The sequence below is a fragment of the Lepidochelys olivacea genome (assembly GCF_965140295.1).
Source record: "Lepidochelys olivacea isolate rLepOli2 genome assembly, chromosome: 8".
Taxonomy (NCBI): Eukaryota; Metazoa; Chordata; order Testudines; family Cheloniidae; genus Lepidochelys; species Lepidochelys olivacea.
Window position 1 is genome coordinate 109,001,871 of NC_140418.1, and position 15,472 is coordinate 109,017,342.

At 44.6% G+C, this 15,472-nt stretch overlaps 1 protein-coding gene across 4 annotated transcripts; it reads left to right on the plus strand.

The window, feature by feature from the left end:
• The first annotated feature begins 5 nt into the window (after positions 1-5).
• On the plus strand, positions 6-15,420 carry EBNA1BP2 (EBNA1 binding protein 2). Of its 4 annotated transcripts, XM_084635990.1 has the most exons (12): positions 21-99; positions 1,054-1,093; positions 1,181-1,262; positions 5,076-5,144; positions 5,801-5,884; positions 8,053-8,219; positions 9,605-9,728; positions 10,954-11,043; positions 11,340-11,415; positions 11,712-11,805; positions 14,518-14,680; positions 15,092-15,420. In XM_084635990.1, the coding sequence occupies exons 4-12, from the start codon at positions 5,076-5,078 to the stop codon at positions 15,137-15,139; spliced, it is 915 nt and encodes a 304-aa protein (XP_084492116.1). In that variant the 5' UTR covers positions 21-99; positions 1,054-1,093; positions 1,181-1,262; the 3' UTR covers positions 15,140-15,420. The 4 variants fall into 4 exon arrangements, with proteins under 4 accessions (XP_084492114.1, XP_084492117.1, XP_084492115.1 ...); XM_084635991.1 differs by lacking the exon at positions 1,181-1,262 and having other exon boundaries at positions 8-99; XM_084635989.1 differs by lacking the exon at positions 1,054-1,093 and having other exon boundaries at positions 8-99.
• The last annotated feature ends 52 nt before the right edge of the window (positions 15,421-15,472 follow it).

The window sequence follows — 15,472 nt, forward strand, 5'->3', positions numbered from 1 at the left end:
AGTAGGCCTCGGCGGCGGAGGCCGGAAGTGAGTGTCTCACGAGCCGCCTGTCTTTGGTGCTGAGGGTCCGCGTGGCAGGGAAAGGAACTGGCTGCTGAGGTAAGAGCGGGACCCAGCGCCTCTCTCCCCGCGCTGGGCTGTTGCCACGTGGACTGCGAGACTGCCCCCGTGCTGCCCCGTTCTCGGCCAGACCCGGGCTTCTGGGTTCTCGCCCTGCCCTGCCCGCTGCTGGTACGGGGCTGCGGCTCGTCTCCCTGGGCCCGGGTGGAGCGTATTTCGGTGCCGAGTTAGTCCTGGCGTCGGGGGAGACTCCTCACCCCCACTGGGTTCACTCTGCTGCTAACAGACCGACCGGCCCTTGGGCGCCCCTTCACAGCTCCCCCCTCGGCTTCCCGCCGGCGCGGTGACCGCACGGCCTGGTCCTGGTGTTCAGAACGGGCACTTGGTGTAGCGGCGCTTGTACGGTGCTTTAACGGGACGCTGACTACTTAAAAATCACACTTCTATTTGGAAACCTTTGCTGTTACAGGAGATGCCTAAGGCTCCATCCTATAAGCACTTACGTGAATACCTGTGTGCGCTTCAGTAGCCCCACTGATTTCAGTTGACTACTCGTGTGTTAAATTATGTCTGCATGAGTGCTTGCAGTGTTGCGGGCTAAAATTTCTATAATGGAAAGAGATTAGAAAGGAGGTGTTGTGAACCTGAGCTGTAGGTAACTTTAATAAGGCGTGTAAAAAGGTTACCTCTCCCTGTCTTTGAGTCCACCTGGCAGCTTTTGTGGTTGTACAATAATGTTTTCCTTCCTTTATGCTGTGTGGAAAACATGAGAACAGCCATACAGGGTCAGGCCAAAAGTCCATCTAGCTTCAGAGGGAATGAACAACTCGTACAAACAGGGAACATGAATTCAGTGTTACTCCTGAGGGAATTCTGTGCTAAAACATTAAAAATTCTGCACACAATATTTCAAAATTCTGCATATTTTATTTGTCAAAATAACACTATAATTACAACTATTTTGGTAATTTATTTCAAAATATCTGTCAGCAGGGATGTCTGCAGCAATACAGAGCAGAAAAGAAAATTGCTGGTAATTTTTTTTTTTTTTTGCAAATTGATTCCTTTGCTAGGCATATTAATACAGAACTTTGTGTAATTCTTTTAAATTACGATACAGAACTATTTCCTGCACCTGTCAGAAGCATGTAAAGGAGGAGCTGAGAGATAGCAAAGGCCCCTGGGAGTGAACCTGGGTGTAGGTGAGAGGTTTTTCTGGGGGGGGGGGGGGATTGTTATGGTGTTGGGAAGTCTCCCCCATGTAGACCCTGACTGACCCCAAGCCTCTCCCATTCAGTCAGGCACGTCTGCTCCTGTCCCCACACCCCCCATCCCCATGAATCTCTGCAGCCACCCTCCCCTATCCACAGGCTCAATGCTGTCACCCCACTGGCGCCTGAGCTCATGCTCCAGTCTGTCCCCCTCACTAGCCATTCTGAACCTCAGTCTGTGACGCACACCCCCCACCCAGCAGTCCTGTGTGCCCCACTCTGTCCTAACCTGGCTCTGCAGGCAGAGTGCTGTGATGAACTCTGCTCCTACAGGAATTCTGCCACACTGAGTGTAGAATTTTATATTTTCCCACATGAAACGCATTTTGCCAAATAAGTGCTGCAGTTCTGCCTTTTGCACACCAGAGGCCACTGTGGCGCTAGAACAGACGCATGAACGTGTCAGGCTGCTCTGGCGCCACAGCGGCCTCTGGTGGGCAAAAGGTGGAACTGATGCACTTATTATGACCGAAAAGAAAAGGAGTACTTGTGGCACCTTAGAGACTAACCAATTTATTTGAGCATAAGCTTTCGTGAGCTACAGCTCACTTCATCAGATGCTCACGAAAGCTTATGCTCAAATAAATTGGTTAGTCTCTAAGGTGCCACAAGTACTCCTTTTCTTATTAGGACCTATCACTCTCACAGATCTTGGGAAACAGGCCCCCTGTCTGCTTACAGACAGCCCCCCTACCTGAAGCAATTACTCACTAGCAACCACACAACAGAACCACTAACCCAGGAACCTATCCTTGCAACAAAGCCCGTTGCCAACTGTGTCCACATCTATTCAGGGGACACCATCATAGGGCCTAATCACATCAGCCACGCTATCAGAGGCTCGTTCACCTGCTCATCTACCAATGTGATATATGCCATCATGTGCCAGCAATGCCCCTCTGCCATGTACATTGACCAAACTGGACAATCTCTACGTAAAAGAATAAATGGACACAAATCAGACGTTAAGAATTATAACATTCAAAAACCAGTCGGAGAACACTTCAATCTCTTTGGTCACTCGATTACAGACCTAAAAGTGGCAATTCTCCAACAAAAAGACTTCAAAAACAGACTCCAACGAGAGACTGCTGAATTGGAATTAATTTGCAAACTGGATACAATTAATTTAACTTAAATTAACTGGATGAATGCACTATAAGGTGGGTAGAAAGTTGGCTAGATTGTCGGGCTCAACGGGTAGTGATCAATGGCTCCATGTCTAGTTGGCAGCTGGTGTCAAGTGGAGTGCCCCAGGGGTCGGTCCTGGGGCCGGTTTTGTTCAATATCTTCATAAATGATCTGGAGGATGGTGTGGATTGCACTCTCAGCAAATTTGCGGATGATACGAAACTGGGAGGAGTGGTAGATATGCTGGAGGGCAGGGATAGGATACAGAGGGCCCTAGACAAATTGGAGGATTGGGCCAAAAGGAATCTGATGAGGTTCAATAAGGATAAGTGCAGGGTCCTGCATTTAGGACGGAAGAACCCAATGCACAGCTACAGACTAGGGACCGAATGGCTAGGCAGCAGTTCTGTGGAAAAGGACCTAGGGGTGACAGTGGATGAGAAGCTGGATATGAGTCAGCAGTGTGCCTTTGTTGCCAAGAAGGCCAGTGGCATTTTGGGATGTATAAGTAGGGGCATAGCGAGCAGATCGAGGAACGTGATCGTCCCCCTCTATTTGACATTGGTGAGGCCTCATCCGGAGTACTGTGTCCAGTTTTGGGCCCCACACTACAAGAAGGATGTGGATAAATTGGAGAGAGTCCAGCGAAGGGCAACAAAAATGATTAGGGCTCTGGAACACATGACTTATGAGGAGGCTGAGGGAACTGGGATTGTTTAGTCTGCAGAAGAGAAGAATGAGGGGGGATTTGATAGCTGCTTTCAACTACCTGAGAGGTGGTTCCAGAGTGGATGGTTCTAGACTATTCTCAGTGGTGGAAGAGGACAGGACAAGGAATAATGGTCTCAAGTTGCAGTGGGGGAGGTTTAGGTTGGATATTAGGAAAAACTTTTTCACTAGGAGGGTGGTGAAACACTGGGATGCGTTGCCTAGGGAGGTGGTGGAATCTCCTTCCTTAGAAGTTTTTAAGGTCAGGTTTGACAAAGCCCTGGCTGGGATGATTTAATTGGGGATTGGTTCTGCTTTTGAGCAGGGGGTTGGACTAGATGACCTCCTGAGGTCCCTTCCAACTCTGATATTCTATGATTCTGTGAACTTAGGCTTGAATAGAGACTGGGAGTGGATGGGTCATTACACAAAGTAAAACTATTTCCCCATGTTTATCCGCGCCCCCCTCCCCCTTCCTCAGACATTCTTGTCAATTGCTGGAAATGGCCCACCTTGATTATCACTACAAAAGGGTTCCCCCGCTCTCCTGCTGGTAATAGCTAACCTTACCTGATCATTCTCCGTACAGCGTGTATGGTAACACCCATTGTTTCATGTTCTCTGTGTATATAGATCTCCCCACTGTATTTTCCACTGAATGCATCCGATGAAGTGAGCTGTAGCTCACGAAAGCTTATGCTCAAATAAATTGGTTAGTCTCTAAGGTGCCATAAGTCCTCCTTTTCTTTTTGCGGATACAGACTAACACGGCTGCTACTCTGAAACTAGGCAAAATGTGTTCTTTATGCGAGACAGATTAATTCTGCGTGTCTGCAGATATGCAGAATTCCCCCAGGAGTAGAACGTGCAGGGAACAGAATGAAACTGACTTAAGCTTAAAGTGCTGTCAAGTGTAGTAAGTAAATACAATAGAACCTGAGAGTTACAAACACTTCAGGAATGAAGGTTGTTCTTAACTCTGAAATGTTTGTAACTCTGAATAAAATGTTTTGGTTGTTCTTTCAAAAGTTTACAACTGACCATTGACTTAATACAGCTTTGAAACTTTACTATGCAGAAAAAAATACTGCTTCCCTTAATTTTTTTAGTAGTTTGCATTTAACACAGTACTGTATTTGTATGGGTGGGGGAGGTTGTATCTCTGCTGCTGCCTGATTGCATACTTCCAGTTCCAAATAAGGTGTGTGGTTAACTGGTCAGTTTGTAACTCTGAGGTTCTACTGTAGAGAAAATGGAGAATTATTTCCTCTAGATTTCATTTATAGCAACTTGAAGGATTATTTGTAGTAACAAGCAAAAAGAAAAAAAAATTAGTGTTGCACACAATTTTACCTCAGTCTTTAATAAGTGCAGCATTATAATAGCCTTTATGACATAGGGTTTTATATGGAACATATACACAGCAGAATAGTATTTTCATCCTCATACAGATGAAAAATTGGTTGAATTAATATTACTCAAACTTTCAAAAGGAAAAAATATATTTGGGTTGAGACCCAGCATTTAAAAAATGAGAATTTCTGGACAGCTGTGTGTCTGAAAACAGGGCTGTGAACACTATCTGTGAACACTGCAGTAAAAATCCATTGGAGGAGGAATTTTCAATCTCAGCACTTCAGAACTAGCAACATCAGACAGCAATCCCCTGTTAGGGGAACAAAGCACATGTGCACACTCCCTCTATGCATCTAGCATCATATTCCTGCACAGGGAACATGACTCATCCACTCTGCAACCAACCATTTCTTTTGAGCCAGGCTGGGTACAAGTCAGACTCTCATCCATCCTTATGCAGTTCTGTAGATACAGAGATGAACATAGTATGAGAAACCAAATAGAAGAGAGTACACATGACCTTCATCTGTTTCTTTCTCCAAATTAAAGATGGCAGACTATGAAAATCAGTCGTTGTCAGAGTCCGAGTCAGAAGAATCGGTCATCACTGACAAAGAGGTAAACTTAATCCCAAGGAGCTTGAGCAAGATTTCCCCAATGCTGTGTGGGGAGAAGGAGTGCAGATTCCCCTGGATGAGAACACCTAACCCTACACAATGAAGGGGGTTGCGGAGGAGGCATCAGTTAGAACATCAAGCTTCCCCAATTATACTAAAATGTTTCACCACTGCCTATTGTGTGTGGGAGGGGTGTCAGCAGAAAAAGATCATAGAATATCAGGGTTGGAAGGGACCTCAGGAGGTCATCTAGTCCAACCCCCTGCTCAAAGCAGGGCCAATCCCCAGTTTTTGCCCCAGATCCCTAAATGGCCCCCTCAAGGATTGAACTCACAACCCTGGGTTTAGTAGGCCAATGCTTAAACCACTGAGCTATGCGTCCCGCCTTTCTTCCCCCCGAGAGCTCTTCTCTCTTGTGGCCTGTTGTGGATAGGAGTTCACATTTTTTATCTGAGTTCTTATCCTCTATCCATCAATGTGGTGTGTGAGCCCCTGACATGTTCTGCCTTTATCCCCTCCCCTTAGTCGGCTGGCTTTCCTGATTATGGATGTGCTTATGAGTGATAAGTTCCTGCTTTGGCCCAAGTGTTCAGCCCCTGGCAAGGGACATAATCTATCTTCTCTGGACCAATCTGTGACCAATCTCCTTCTGTGCAGCTCCAGGCAGCATTTTCCAGGGGTGCCCTGAAGCCAGGGCTGAATGTTGTGCTTGAGGGGCACAAGAAGACTCTTAACAATGTGGTGAGTACTGTGTCTGTGTAGGCTGTGACTCTGGTGTGTGCATGCAAGTGCTTATATGGGAAGAGTTTGCTTTTGAAGGTTGGGCTTGTTCATGTGGCTACCTATAGGAATCACAGAGGTTAGTGAATTAAAAACTCTTAGAGCATTTATTCAGTTATCGCATACATCTTTGGTGGGGAACACTGCAGTGGTAAAGGCTGGGTTTGTTATGGAACTAGTACTGTCATACCAATTTCCTTTTTACACTATGAAGTCCTTAAGTGAGTTGATCATGTTCTTCGCTGCTGTAATGCTGAGACACCACGGTCGATATTACTCATTGACTTTAGCTTCCATGTAGATTACAGGATTTGTTCGTTTACGATTTTATGGCCTGTGGCAACTATCAGGTTATCTCAAGTTGTTGAAGACTCAGCTGGCCATACTGAGGTTTAGGCATTTGGGTTATGATTAAACAGTAGAAGGTTGGATAGTCAATCCATATCAGGGACCAATGGTTAGAGCCCTGCACTGATACAAAATTTGAATCTGCATCCATCTGCAAATATTGTCCGGGGATGCGCATATAAAGTGGATATTGGCAGATTTGCTGGGCTCTACCAATTGTTGCCTCCTCCCCAGGATCCTGGGAAGTAGATCCCAGCTGAAGGAGTCCAGTAAAGTAATTTTTCTTTGCCTTTTTGGGTTTTAATTTAGTGTTTGGTTCACTTCAGATTTTATAGAAAATGTTTTACCTTTGCCACAAGGCTAACCTACCAAGTTTGAAGCCATTATATGTCTTTTTTGTGAACCTTTAGGTGGGTGGATCCAAAATCAGAAACTGAGCTTCCATTAGTTCATCATAACTATGGTTTGACTGCCATTACTACATAATGCAGTTCCCTAGTGCATACTCGCTGTCCCAGAACAGCTTTTGACGTACCAAAACACTTTCTGGAGTGGTCTTGTGGGGACACAGAACTGGTGTGTGGCAGGCACGTGTTTAGGGAATAAAATACCTTGCTGGAGGAAGATTTTTAGCTTGTGGAGAGCTTAATAATTGGGCTGGGCCCAGTTTGTTCCAAAATGCACTTGCAAAAGGTCAGTAGAATTACTGGCTGGTTGGTGTGTATGCCTGCCTGGCAGTATTAGACCACTGCTCCCAACACTCACTCTGCACAGCTCAACGCTATCGTAGGGTATGTCTGCACTGCTGTTGGAAGGTTTGATCTAGATAAATCAAAGCTAGCTTGAGTAATAATAGCAGTGAAGCTGCTGCAGTATGGGCAGCTTCACGGACTTACTCTTCCCACCCAGACCCTAGGTACATACATGCTGCAGCAGCGCGGGCAGAGGCTGCTCTTCACTCCTATTGTTACTTGAGCTAGCTTTAATCTAGCTAGATCAGAGCTAGCTCGGGTATGTCTAGACTTGCTTCAGTCACACCTCCCAGTTGCAGTGTAGATATACCTGTAGAAGCACACTCATTTGCTGTCATATTAACTTTAGATTCTTTAACAGCAGTGTTATTTTTGCGTGCCCAAGAGTGTACTGAGTACTTTCCACAATCTAAAATCAAGGTTGCTGTTGCATGAAAGAGTGGGAAGCAAGGAAGGAACAAAATTATAAGATCACACAATCACTCGTTTAAATCATGGACCTGATCTGGTGTTTGATCCTGCCTCATTTCCCTTTCTCGGGGTTCTCAAACTACACCCAGATTCTTGAGTCAAACACCCCTTCTTGAGGTCTGGTTTATTAAAACATCATCACAGTTAAATGTCAGGTTAAGTCAAAACAAGTCTGTCCCCACTCTGCAATTTTTTCCTCCAAAACTCCATTCATGCTGCCTGGCATTTCCTCAAGCTGCTTCTTAAGGCTTTTCATCTCCTGCTCCTCATTGCAGCTAGCCTTTGCATTTAGCTGGTATGGAGCGCTCCTTCTCTGGTCCTCTTTGACCCTACCTCTCCACAGGAATCTTGCTGCTCTCTTAAATTGAGTTCAGCAGACAGTCTTATCTGCCTCAAAGGCCATCACCTGGGGAGGCAGCTAACAAGTCAAGGGTGGGGTTGAGCCCAACTCCCTTAAAGGGGCAGCCCATCCTAATATGGAGATATAGAATTGCTAGCCTTCAAAAGACAAACTTGTTTTGTGTCTTGCTGTTAATAGAACTGTCCTTCTTTTTCTAGGATGGCTTGAAGCAATGTTTGTGTGAATTCAAGCAGCAGCTTGCCTGGGTGGAAAGGCTGGATGTGACCTTGGGTCAGGCACCAAACGTCATGAGTCCAACCTCATATCACACACCTGACAAAGCCACCGTCGACCCTGAGGATGACTTCCAGCGAGAGATGAGCTTGTGAGAGGGGGCGACGTTCTCCTATGGGGCCCCAGAGTCATACCACACACATGGCCTATCCACATACACAACCTAGTGTTGCATCACTATCACATCTTGCCATGTTCTGCACGCCATCAGTGTCGTGCCTTCCATCCACATGCCGATGTCACATCACTTTCGATCCTTAATGCATATACATGTGTAACAACTCGACACCCATGTGTCATGCTGCTATAAACCCTAAAAATATATTCCAGAATAGAACAAGACATCTTGAAGCTTGAAATCCTTCCCTGTTTTGGATTCTGAGATTTTGTGCTTTACCCTCTTTTGGCAGGCCTGGATTATAAAACGATCAATCATGAGAAAATATTTTAGTAATATAAATCTTGGTTTTTACTTAAAATAGACTCTCTTAAAAAATTGTGCTTTATATTCAGATAATTTAAATCTTGGGTAGATTAAAAAAACTTTGAATTTAAGTATGAAATAAGTGTTGAATTTTCTTGTCAAGAAAATTCTTTTTTTTAATTAAATTCAAATATATTAAGTTCTCTTTAGAGAACTGCTTCCTTACAAATCTAAACTTCAAGGGGAAAAAAAATATATTAACGCATATCAGGCTGTATTTTGTGTGGAAGGCACTCAGGTACTTTAGTAATGGTTGGCAGTAGAAAATCCTAAAATTGATGGGGGGTGGTTGTATCTGTGACCTCCTACCCAGAGGTCTTGAGGTGGTCTCTATTTTCACGTGGGATATTATCTCGTTGAAACAAATACAATGAAATCCTTCAGACTGTCTTAATTTCCAGGACACGAGAAAATCACGGGCACTGCAATTTTTTTTGTACATGGTGGTATTCTGTACATTCTAAACCTATATTAAACTTGCCAAGGTAGTTGCACAATGTAAAAAAAATTGCTGCCCTGTTAAACCAGTCTTATAGAAAACTGTCTCCAATGAAATAGCAGGAGCTGCAAAGGTGGTAACTAATTTCCATGCCTAATTAAACAGATCATTTCTTTTAAAAATACCTGTAGCACACCACTAAGGTTCCAAAGTGAAAATGGAAGTTCCTGTAGCATCTTGGTGTCATTGCAATTCTGCCTATTTTATGGTTTGCATTTTACAGTACAATTTGTAAAATTGTAAACTGCATGTTAACCAGAAAAAACAGGAATAGAAATACAACGTGAGCTACGTGTCTCGGTTAATGTTGTTGGCACCTTAATTTCTGGGCTCTTTGCATTTTTAATGTTGCTCTGATATAGTTTTGGGATTTTATGTAAATTGTATTTATCTTGCATGAAATAGCTAATATGAACTGAGTTCCTGATGTCCATGCCCAGTGTGCTTTAGACCTTACTGTTAACTTTAACTTGCTGTCCCATTGTTTTCCCAGTTACCGTCAGGCCCAGGCAGCGGTGCTGAAGGCCCTTCCTTGGCTACATCACCAAAAAGTCCCCACAAGGAGGCCAGATGATTACTTTGCAGAGATGGCCAAATCTGACCAACAGATGCAGAAGGTATTAAACTTGATTTGGCATTGGATGTCTTTTCTTCCCTCAGATTCCCGAGTGTAGGTCTTAGACTACGTAAAGCACAGACTTTAGGATTGAACAATGATACATGAGTGAAACATGGTCAGACTTGAAGTCTGTCAGCACATATGGAATCCAGACTAGTGATCTACTCTGTCTTCAGGAGTGCCCTGTAATAGATGCTTCAGAGGAGGGTGCAAAAAAACACATATAATGGACAATTTTGAAATAGTCTGCTCTCAGGGGAATTGTAAAGTGAAATAGAAATGATTATAATAGGGAATTGGGAGTTAGGAGTGAATTGGATCCATCACATATTTTAATCCAGAGTCTGTTAGGTTCATATTACAGAATTTGTTTTTTATAATATTAAAAACACAGGACTTTTTCCTAATGTTCTCATGACCTGACAGAATCTTGCTGAAGCCCTGACCATTATCCCCAGGGAATTATGGCTTGTTGTGAAGCACTTCACTATGGAACAAGTTTTTCTTACTGTTACTGTTGGTTGTCTTTGAAGAGCAGAGGTTTATTCTTATGCTTCAGTTGTTACCTCCACATATTGCAGAACTTTCCAGTAAGAATCTCTCTAATCTTTGGATTGATTGTATAATTGCATTCTTTCTTAAAGTCCAGTAAAAGCTTTTAATTGTTTGGGGGCGAGGAGGAAGGGGAAAGATTGAATTCTGTCACAGGGAGAGGCCAGTGATTTCACTAACATTATCCAAGATTCAGGTCCCTTCTAGGGGAACTGCTCAATCTCGTCTATAAATCCAAAAGGATTGGGCAAAAGTGATAGCTTTGTCTCAATCTGTTCAGTAAGAGCTTGTTCTGTTGAGGCTGCACTTGATCTCTGTACATGCCATTAATCTTCTGGCCAAATCTGGGTTGAAGAAAACCAGAAGACCAGGAGTTTCTGCAGTGAGCATTCCCAAACTTGAGTTATCTGACTCTATTAGAGAGAGGAAGCTGTATCTAAAAATCACTACATGCAATAGAGAATGTGGCACTGGGTCTAGGCAGCAGCTTTAGGAGGACCTTAGGGATTTAATAAATATAGACTACATTTAGTGCATAGTGTAAAGATTTACAGCATGTTTTATTTTTATACCTGAGTAATGGCCCTACCCATATGGCTTATCCATCTCATGGTTCGCATAGCCACATCTTCCTTTGCATAACAAGAACATTTATTTTGTTTCCTAATAAGATTCGACACAAGCTCAAGAGTAAACAGGCAGCAATGGAGAAGTCTGAGAAAGCAAAACAGCTTCGTGCATTGAGAAAATATGGCAAAAAGGTGAGGAGGTGGAGAAACTTATCGGGCAAGAAGGAAACCCATCGGTGGCAAGACCCTGGAGCCTGTGGGTGGTGATCCCAGATATTGTTTGGGAACCCAGAGAGTGAAACCTCTTGGACAGCATTTCCAGCTGTTGTTTGGGGACACTGCGAAGGAGGGCCTTGAACATGACCCTGTTTGGCCAGTTTACTATGCCTGTTTGGGGGTGTGGAGGGGGAAAATATAAAGACAGTGGCACCCCTTGGGAGCGTTTGTAGTACAGTAGGGAGAAAAACCCATATTATCTTTTGTTACAGGTACAAACAGAGGTTCTGCAGAAGAGGCAAAAGGAAAAAGCAACTGTGCTGAATGCAATCAAGAAATACCAGAAAGGTGAAGTCATCAGTCTCGCCACAAGAGAGTGCTGAGGGAGCAGGAAGAGGACAGTGAGATAAGAGCACTGCAGCATGTGGGGTGTCATTAGCCAAAACTGGAGAGGAGTGAGTTGGAAAAGGGCACTGCTGAACGTAGAGATACACAGAGCAGCAGTAGTGGTAGCACAAAGACTCTTAAATAGGCAGAGCCTAGTGGGCGATAAAACTGCCATTGACTAATGCTGTAGCTCTTGCATTGGAAATTCTTCTGTCTGATTCAGTGGTAGCAGCTCCACAAATGTTCTGCTCTTGCAGGTCTCTCTGACAAGCTGGATTTCCTGGATGGGGAACAGCCACCACCACATCAAGGGAAGAAGGAAGGAGATGGTGGTCAACGAATAAAGAAAGGGTGAGATGGGGAAGTTTGAGGCATTGCAGCTGGAGCCAGTATATCCCCATCTGAGTCTACAAAGCTATTTTTCAGGATAGTACCAGACCCAAGCTATCCCTGAGATGGCAGCAGATAATTCCCAGCTCTTAATGCTAATGTTCAATCTTATGCACCTCAGAGAGGAGTTGCAGCTCATAGCATACACTTGCAGAGAGGAAAGGTTGGTTATAAACAAGGTGGGGCAGAGAGTGGAGTGTCTTAAATATTTTTGACAGGTTTCAGAGTAGCAGCCGTGTTAATCTGTATTCGCAAAAAGAAAAGGAGTACTTGTGGCACCTTAGAGACTAACAAATTTATTTGAGCATAAGCTTTCGTGAGGTACAGCTCACTTCATCAGATGCATTCAGTGGAAAATACAGTGGGGAGATTTATGTACACAGAGAACATGAAACAATGGGTGTTATCATACACACTGTAAGGAGAGCGATCACTTAAGATGATATAATACCAGCAGGAGAGCGGGGCGGAGGGGAGGAAAACCTTTTGTAGTGATAATCAAGTTGGGCCATTTCCAGCAGTTGACAAGAACGTCTGAGGAACAGTGGGGTGGGGGGGAATAAACATGGGGAAATAGTTTTACTTTGTGTAATGACCCATCCACTCCCAGTCTCTATTCAAGCCTAAGTTAATTGCATCCAGTTTGCAAATTAATTCCAATTCAGCAGTCTCTCGCAGGAGTCTGTTTTTGAAGTTTTGTTGTTGAAAAATTGCCATTTTTAGGTATGTAATCGAGTGACCAGAGAGATTGAAGTGTTCTCCGACTGGTTTATGAATGTTATAATTCTTGACATCTGATTTGTGTCCATTTATTCTTTTACGTAGAGACTGTCCAGTTTGACCAATGTACATGGCAGAGGGGCATTGCTGGCACATGATGGCATATATCACATTGGTAGATGTGCAGGTGAACGAGCCTCTGATAGTGTGGCTGATGTGATTAGGCCCTATGATGGTGTCCCCTGAATAGATATGTGGACACAGTTGGCAACGGGCTTTGTTGCAAGGATAGGTTCCTGGGTTACTGGTTCTGTTGTGTGGTACGTGGTTGCTGGTGAGTATTTGCTTCAGGTTGGGGGGCTGTCTGTAAGTAAGGACTTGTCTGTCTCCCAAGATCTGTGAGAGTGATGGGTCGTCCTTCAGGATAGGCTGTAGATCCTTGATGATGCGTTGGAGAGGTTTTAGTTGGGGGCTGAAGGTGATGGCTAGTGGCATTCTGTTATTTTCTTTGTTGGGTTTGTCCTGTAGTAGGTGACTTCTGGGTACTCTTCTGGCTCTGTCAGTCTGTTTCTTCACTTCTGCAGGTGCATATTGTAGTTGTAAGAATGCTTGATAGAGATCTTGTAGGTGTTTGTCTCTGTCTGAGGGGTTGGAGCAAATGCGGTTGTATCATAGAGCTTGGCTGTAGACAATGGATCGCGTGGTGTGATCTGGGTGAAAGCTGGAGGCATGTAGGTAGGAATAGGGGTCAGTAGGTTCCCGGTATAGGGTGGTGTTTATGTGACCATCGCTTATTAGCACCGTAGTGTCCAGGAAGTGGATCTCTTGTGTGGACTGGTTCAGGCTGAGGTTGATGATGGGATGGAAATTGTTGAAATCATGGTGGAATTCCTCAAGGGCTTCTTTTCCATGGGTCCAGATGATGAAGTTGTCATCAATATAGCACAAGTAGAGTAGGGGCATTAGGGGATGAGAGCTGAGGAAGTGTTGTTCTAAGTCAGCCATAAAAATGTTGGCATACTGTGGGGCCATGCGGGTACCCATAGCAATGCTGCTGGTTTGAAGGTATACATTGTCCCCAAATGTGAAATAGTTATGGGTGAGGACAAAGTCACAAAGTTCAGCCACCAGGTTTGCCCTGACATTATCGGGGATACTGTTCCTGATGGTTTGTAGTCCATCTTTGTGTGGAATGTTGGTGTAGAGGGCTTTTGCATCCATAGTGGTGTTTTCAGGAAGATCACCGATGAATTGTAGTTTCCTCAGGAAGTCAGTGGTGTCTCAAAGATAGCTGGGAGTGCTGGTAGCGTAAGGTCTGAGGAGGGAGTCTACATAGCCAGACAGTCCTGCTGGCAGGGTGCCAATGCCTGAGGTGATGGGGCGTCCAGGATTTCCAGGTTTATGGATCTTGAGTAGCAGATAGAATACTCCAGGTCGGGGTTTGCAGGGGTGTGTCTGTGTGGATTTGTTCTTGTGCTTTTTCAGGGAGTTTCTTGAGCAAATGCTGTAGTTTCTTTTGGTAACTCTCAGTGGGATCAGAGGGTAATGGCTTGTAGCAAGTGGTGTTGGAGAGCTGCCTAGCAGCCTCTTGTTCGTATTCCGACCTATTCATGATGACGAAGCACCTCCTTTGTCAGCCTTTTTGATTATGATGTCAGAGTTGTTTCTGAGGCTGTGGATGGCATTGTGTTTTGCACGGCTGAGGTTATGGGGCAACTGATGCTGCTTTTCCACAGTTTCAGCCTGTGCACGTCGGCGGCCATCTCCAGTGAGAGGGAGACAAATGGGTCTTTTTGACAGCCGGAAATAAATCTGATGTAATCTAGCGTGACATGAGCATCACCTAGGAGGAGCTGGTTGGGAGCTTCCCACATCGCACATGTGCTTTCAAGCGAGTTCACTGAGGGAGGGTAGTGGGAACCTAGCAGAGATGACTGGTTGTTTCTGTTTCAGACCAAACGCAAAGCGACGTTACAAGAATCAGAAGTTTGGCTTTGGTGGGAAGAAGAAAGGCTCAAAATGGAACACACGGGAGAGTCACAATGACGTATCCAGCTTCCGGGCTAGCGTGGCCCACAACAAGGGCCCTGGGAAAGCAGGGAAAAAAGGTTCCAATGTGAGTGAGAAGTGTGTCCTACACATTACCAACCCTGTGCATTAGTGGGAGATGGGCCCTGGCCACAGAGGGAAGAGCTATATGTGTGTTAGGAGTGGCACATGACCTCTGTGTATAGGGGGCTATGGGCTTCGTATTTGGAGACCAAGACTAATTAGGTGGTGGGCAAGGCTGAGCAGGTTGGTTTGATATGAATGGGGGAAAACAAGTTCCATGCCAAAAGGAATGCTTTGCAGGTGAGTCAGAAAATACCATGTTTATCTCTACCAGCGTCCTGAACCCCTGCATCAGAAAAACTGAAAGGTGAGCATCATTGCTCTGACAAGGCCACTTCTTTCCCATTGTATAAGGCCAGAAGCAGGGGGTGGGGCTCAAAACCAGAGATCTAAATTTGTCATTCTCTTTTTACAGAAGAGACCGGGCAAAAAGATGAGGCAGAAAATGAAGAGTCGAACCTGATAAGGATTGAGTGGATGGACCCTGCTCCCCAGTGGTTTTGGTTTAGTTTCTATGTCTGTATGAATTGCAGGTGGTGGTCCTCCTGACACTGGAGTCTTCAGGCAGTTCTAACTCCTGTAGACCAAGCTGGATGGTGCCATTTGATGCAAATGGTTGCAGTGGAAGTGCATATACAGTCACTAATTAATTCCTTTTTACTGTTAATTTTCCTCCAAGATTTTTTTCTGCTTCTCAAGCCTTGGGCCTGGCATATGTGAACTTATTAAATAGTTTGGACAGAGCTCATTTGGTTCTCCTATCTTCAGTGTTGTGTTGAAGGAGGGACCTGAAATC

Coding starts and splice junctions, on each gene's coding strand:
- EBNA1BP2 (XM_084635988.1), top strand. CDS start 5,076: ATGGCAGACTATGAAAATCAGTCGTTGTCAGAGTCCGAGTCAGAAGAA. Junction 9,729..10,953: donor CTGACCAACAGATGCAGAAG/GTATTAAACTTG, acceptor TTTCCTAATAAG/ATTCGACACAAGCTCAAGAG. Junction 11,806..14,517: donor GGTCAACGAATAAAGAAAGG/GTGAGATGGGGA, acceptor TTTCTGTTTCAG/ACCAAACGCAAAGCGACGTT.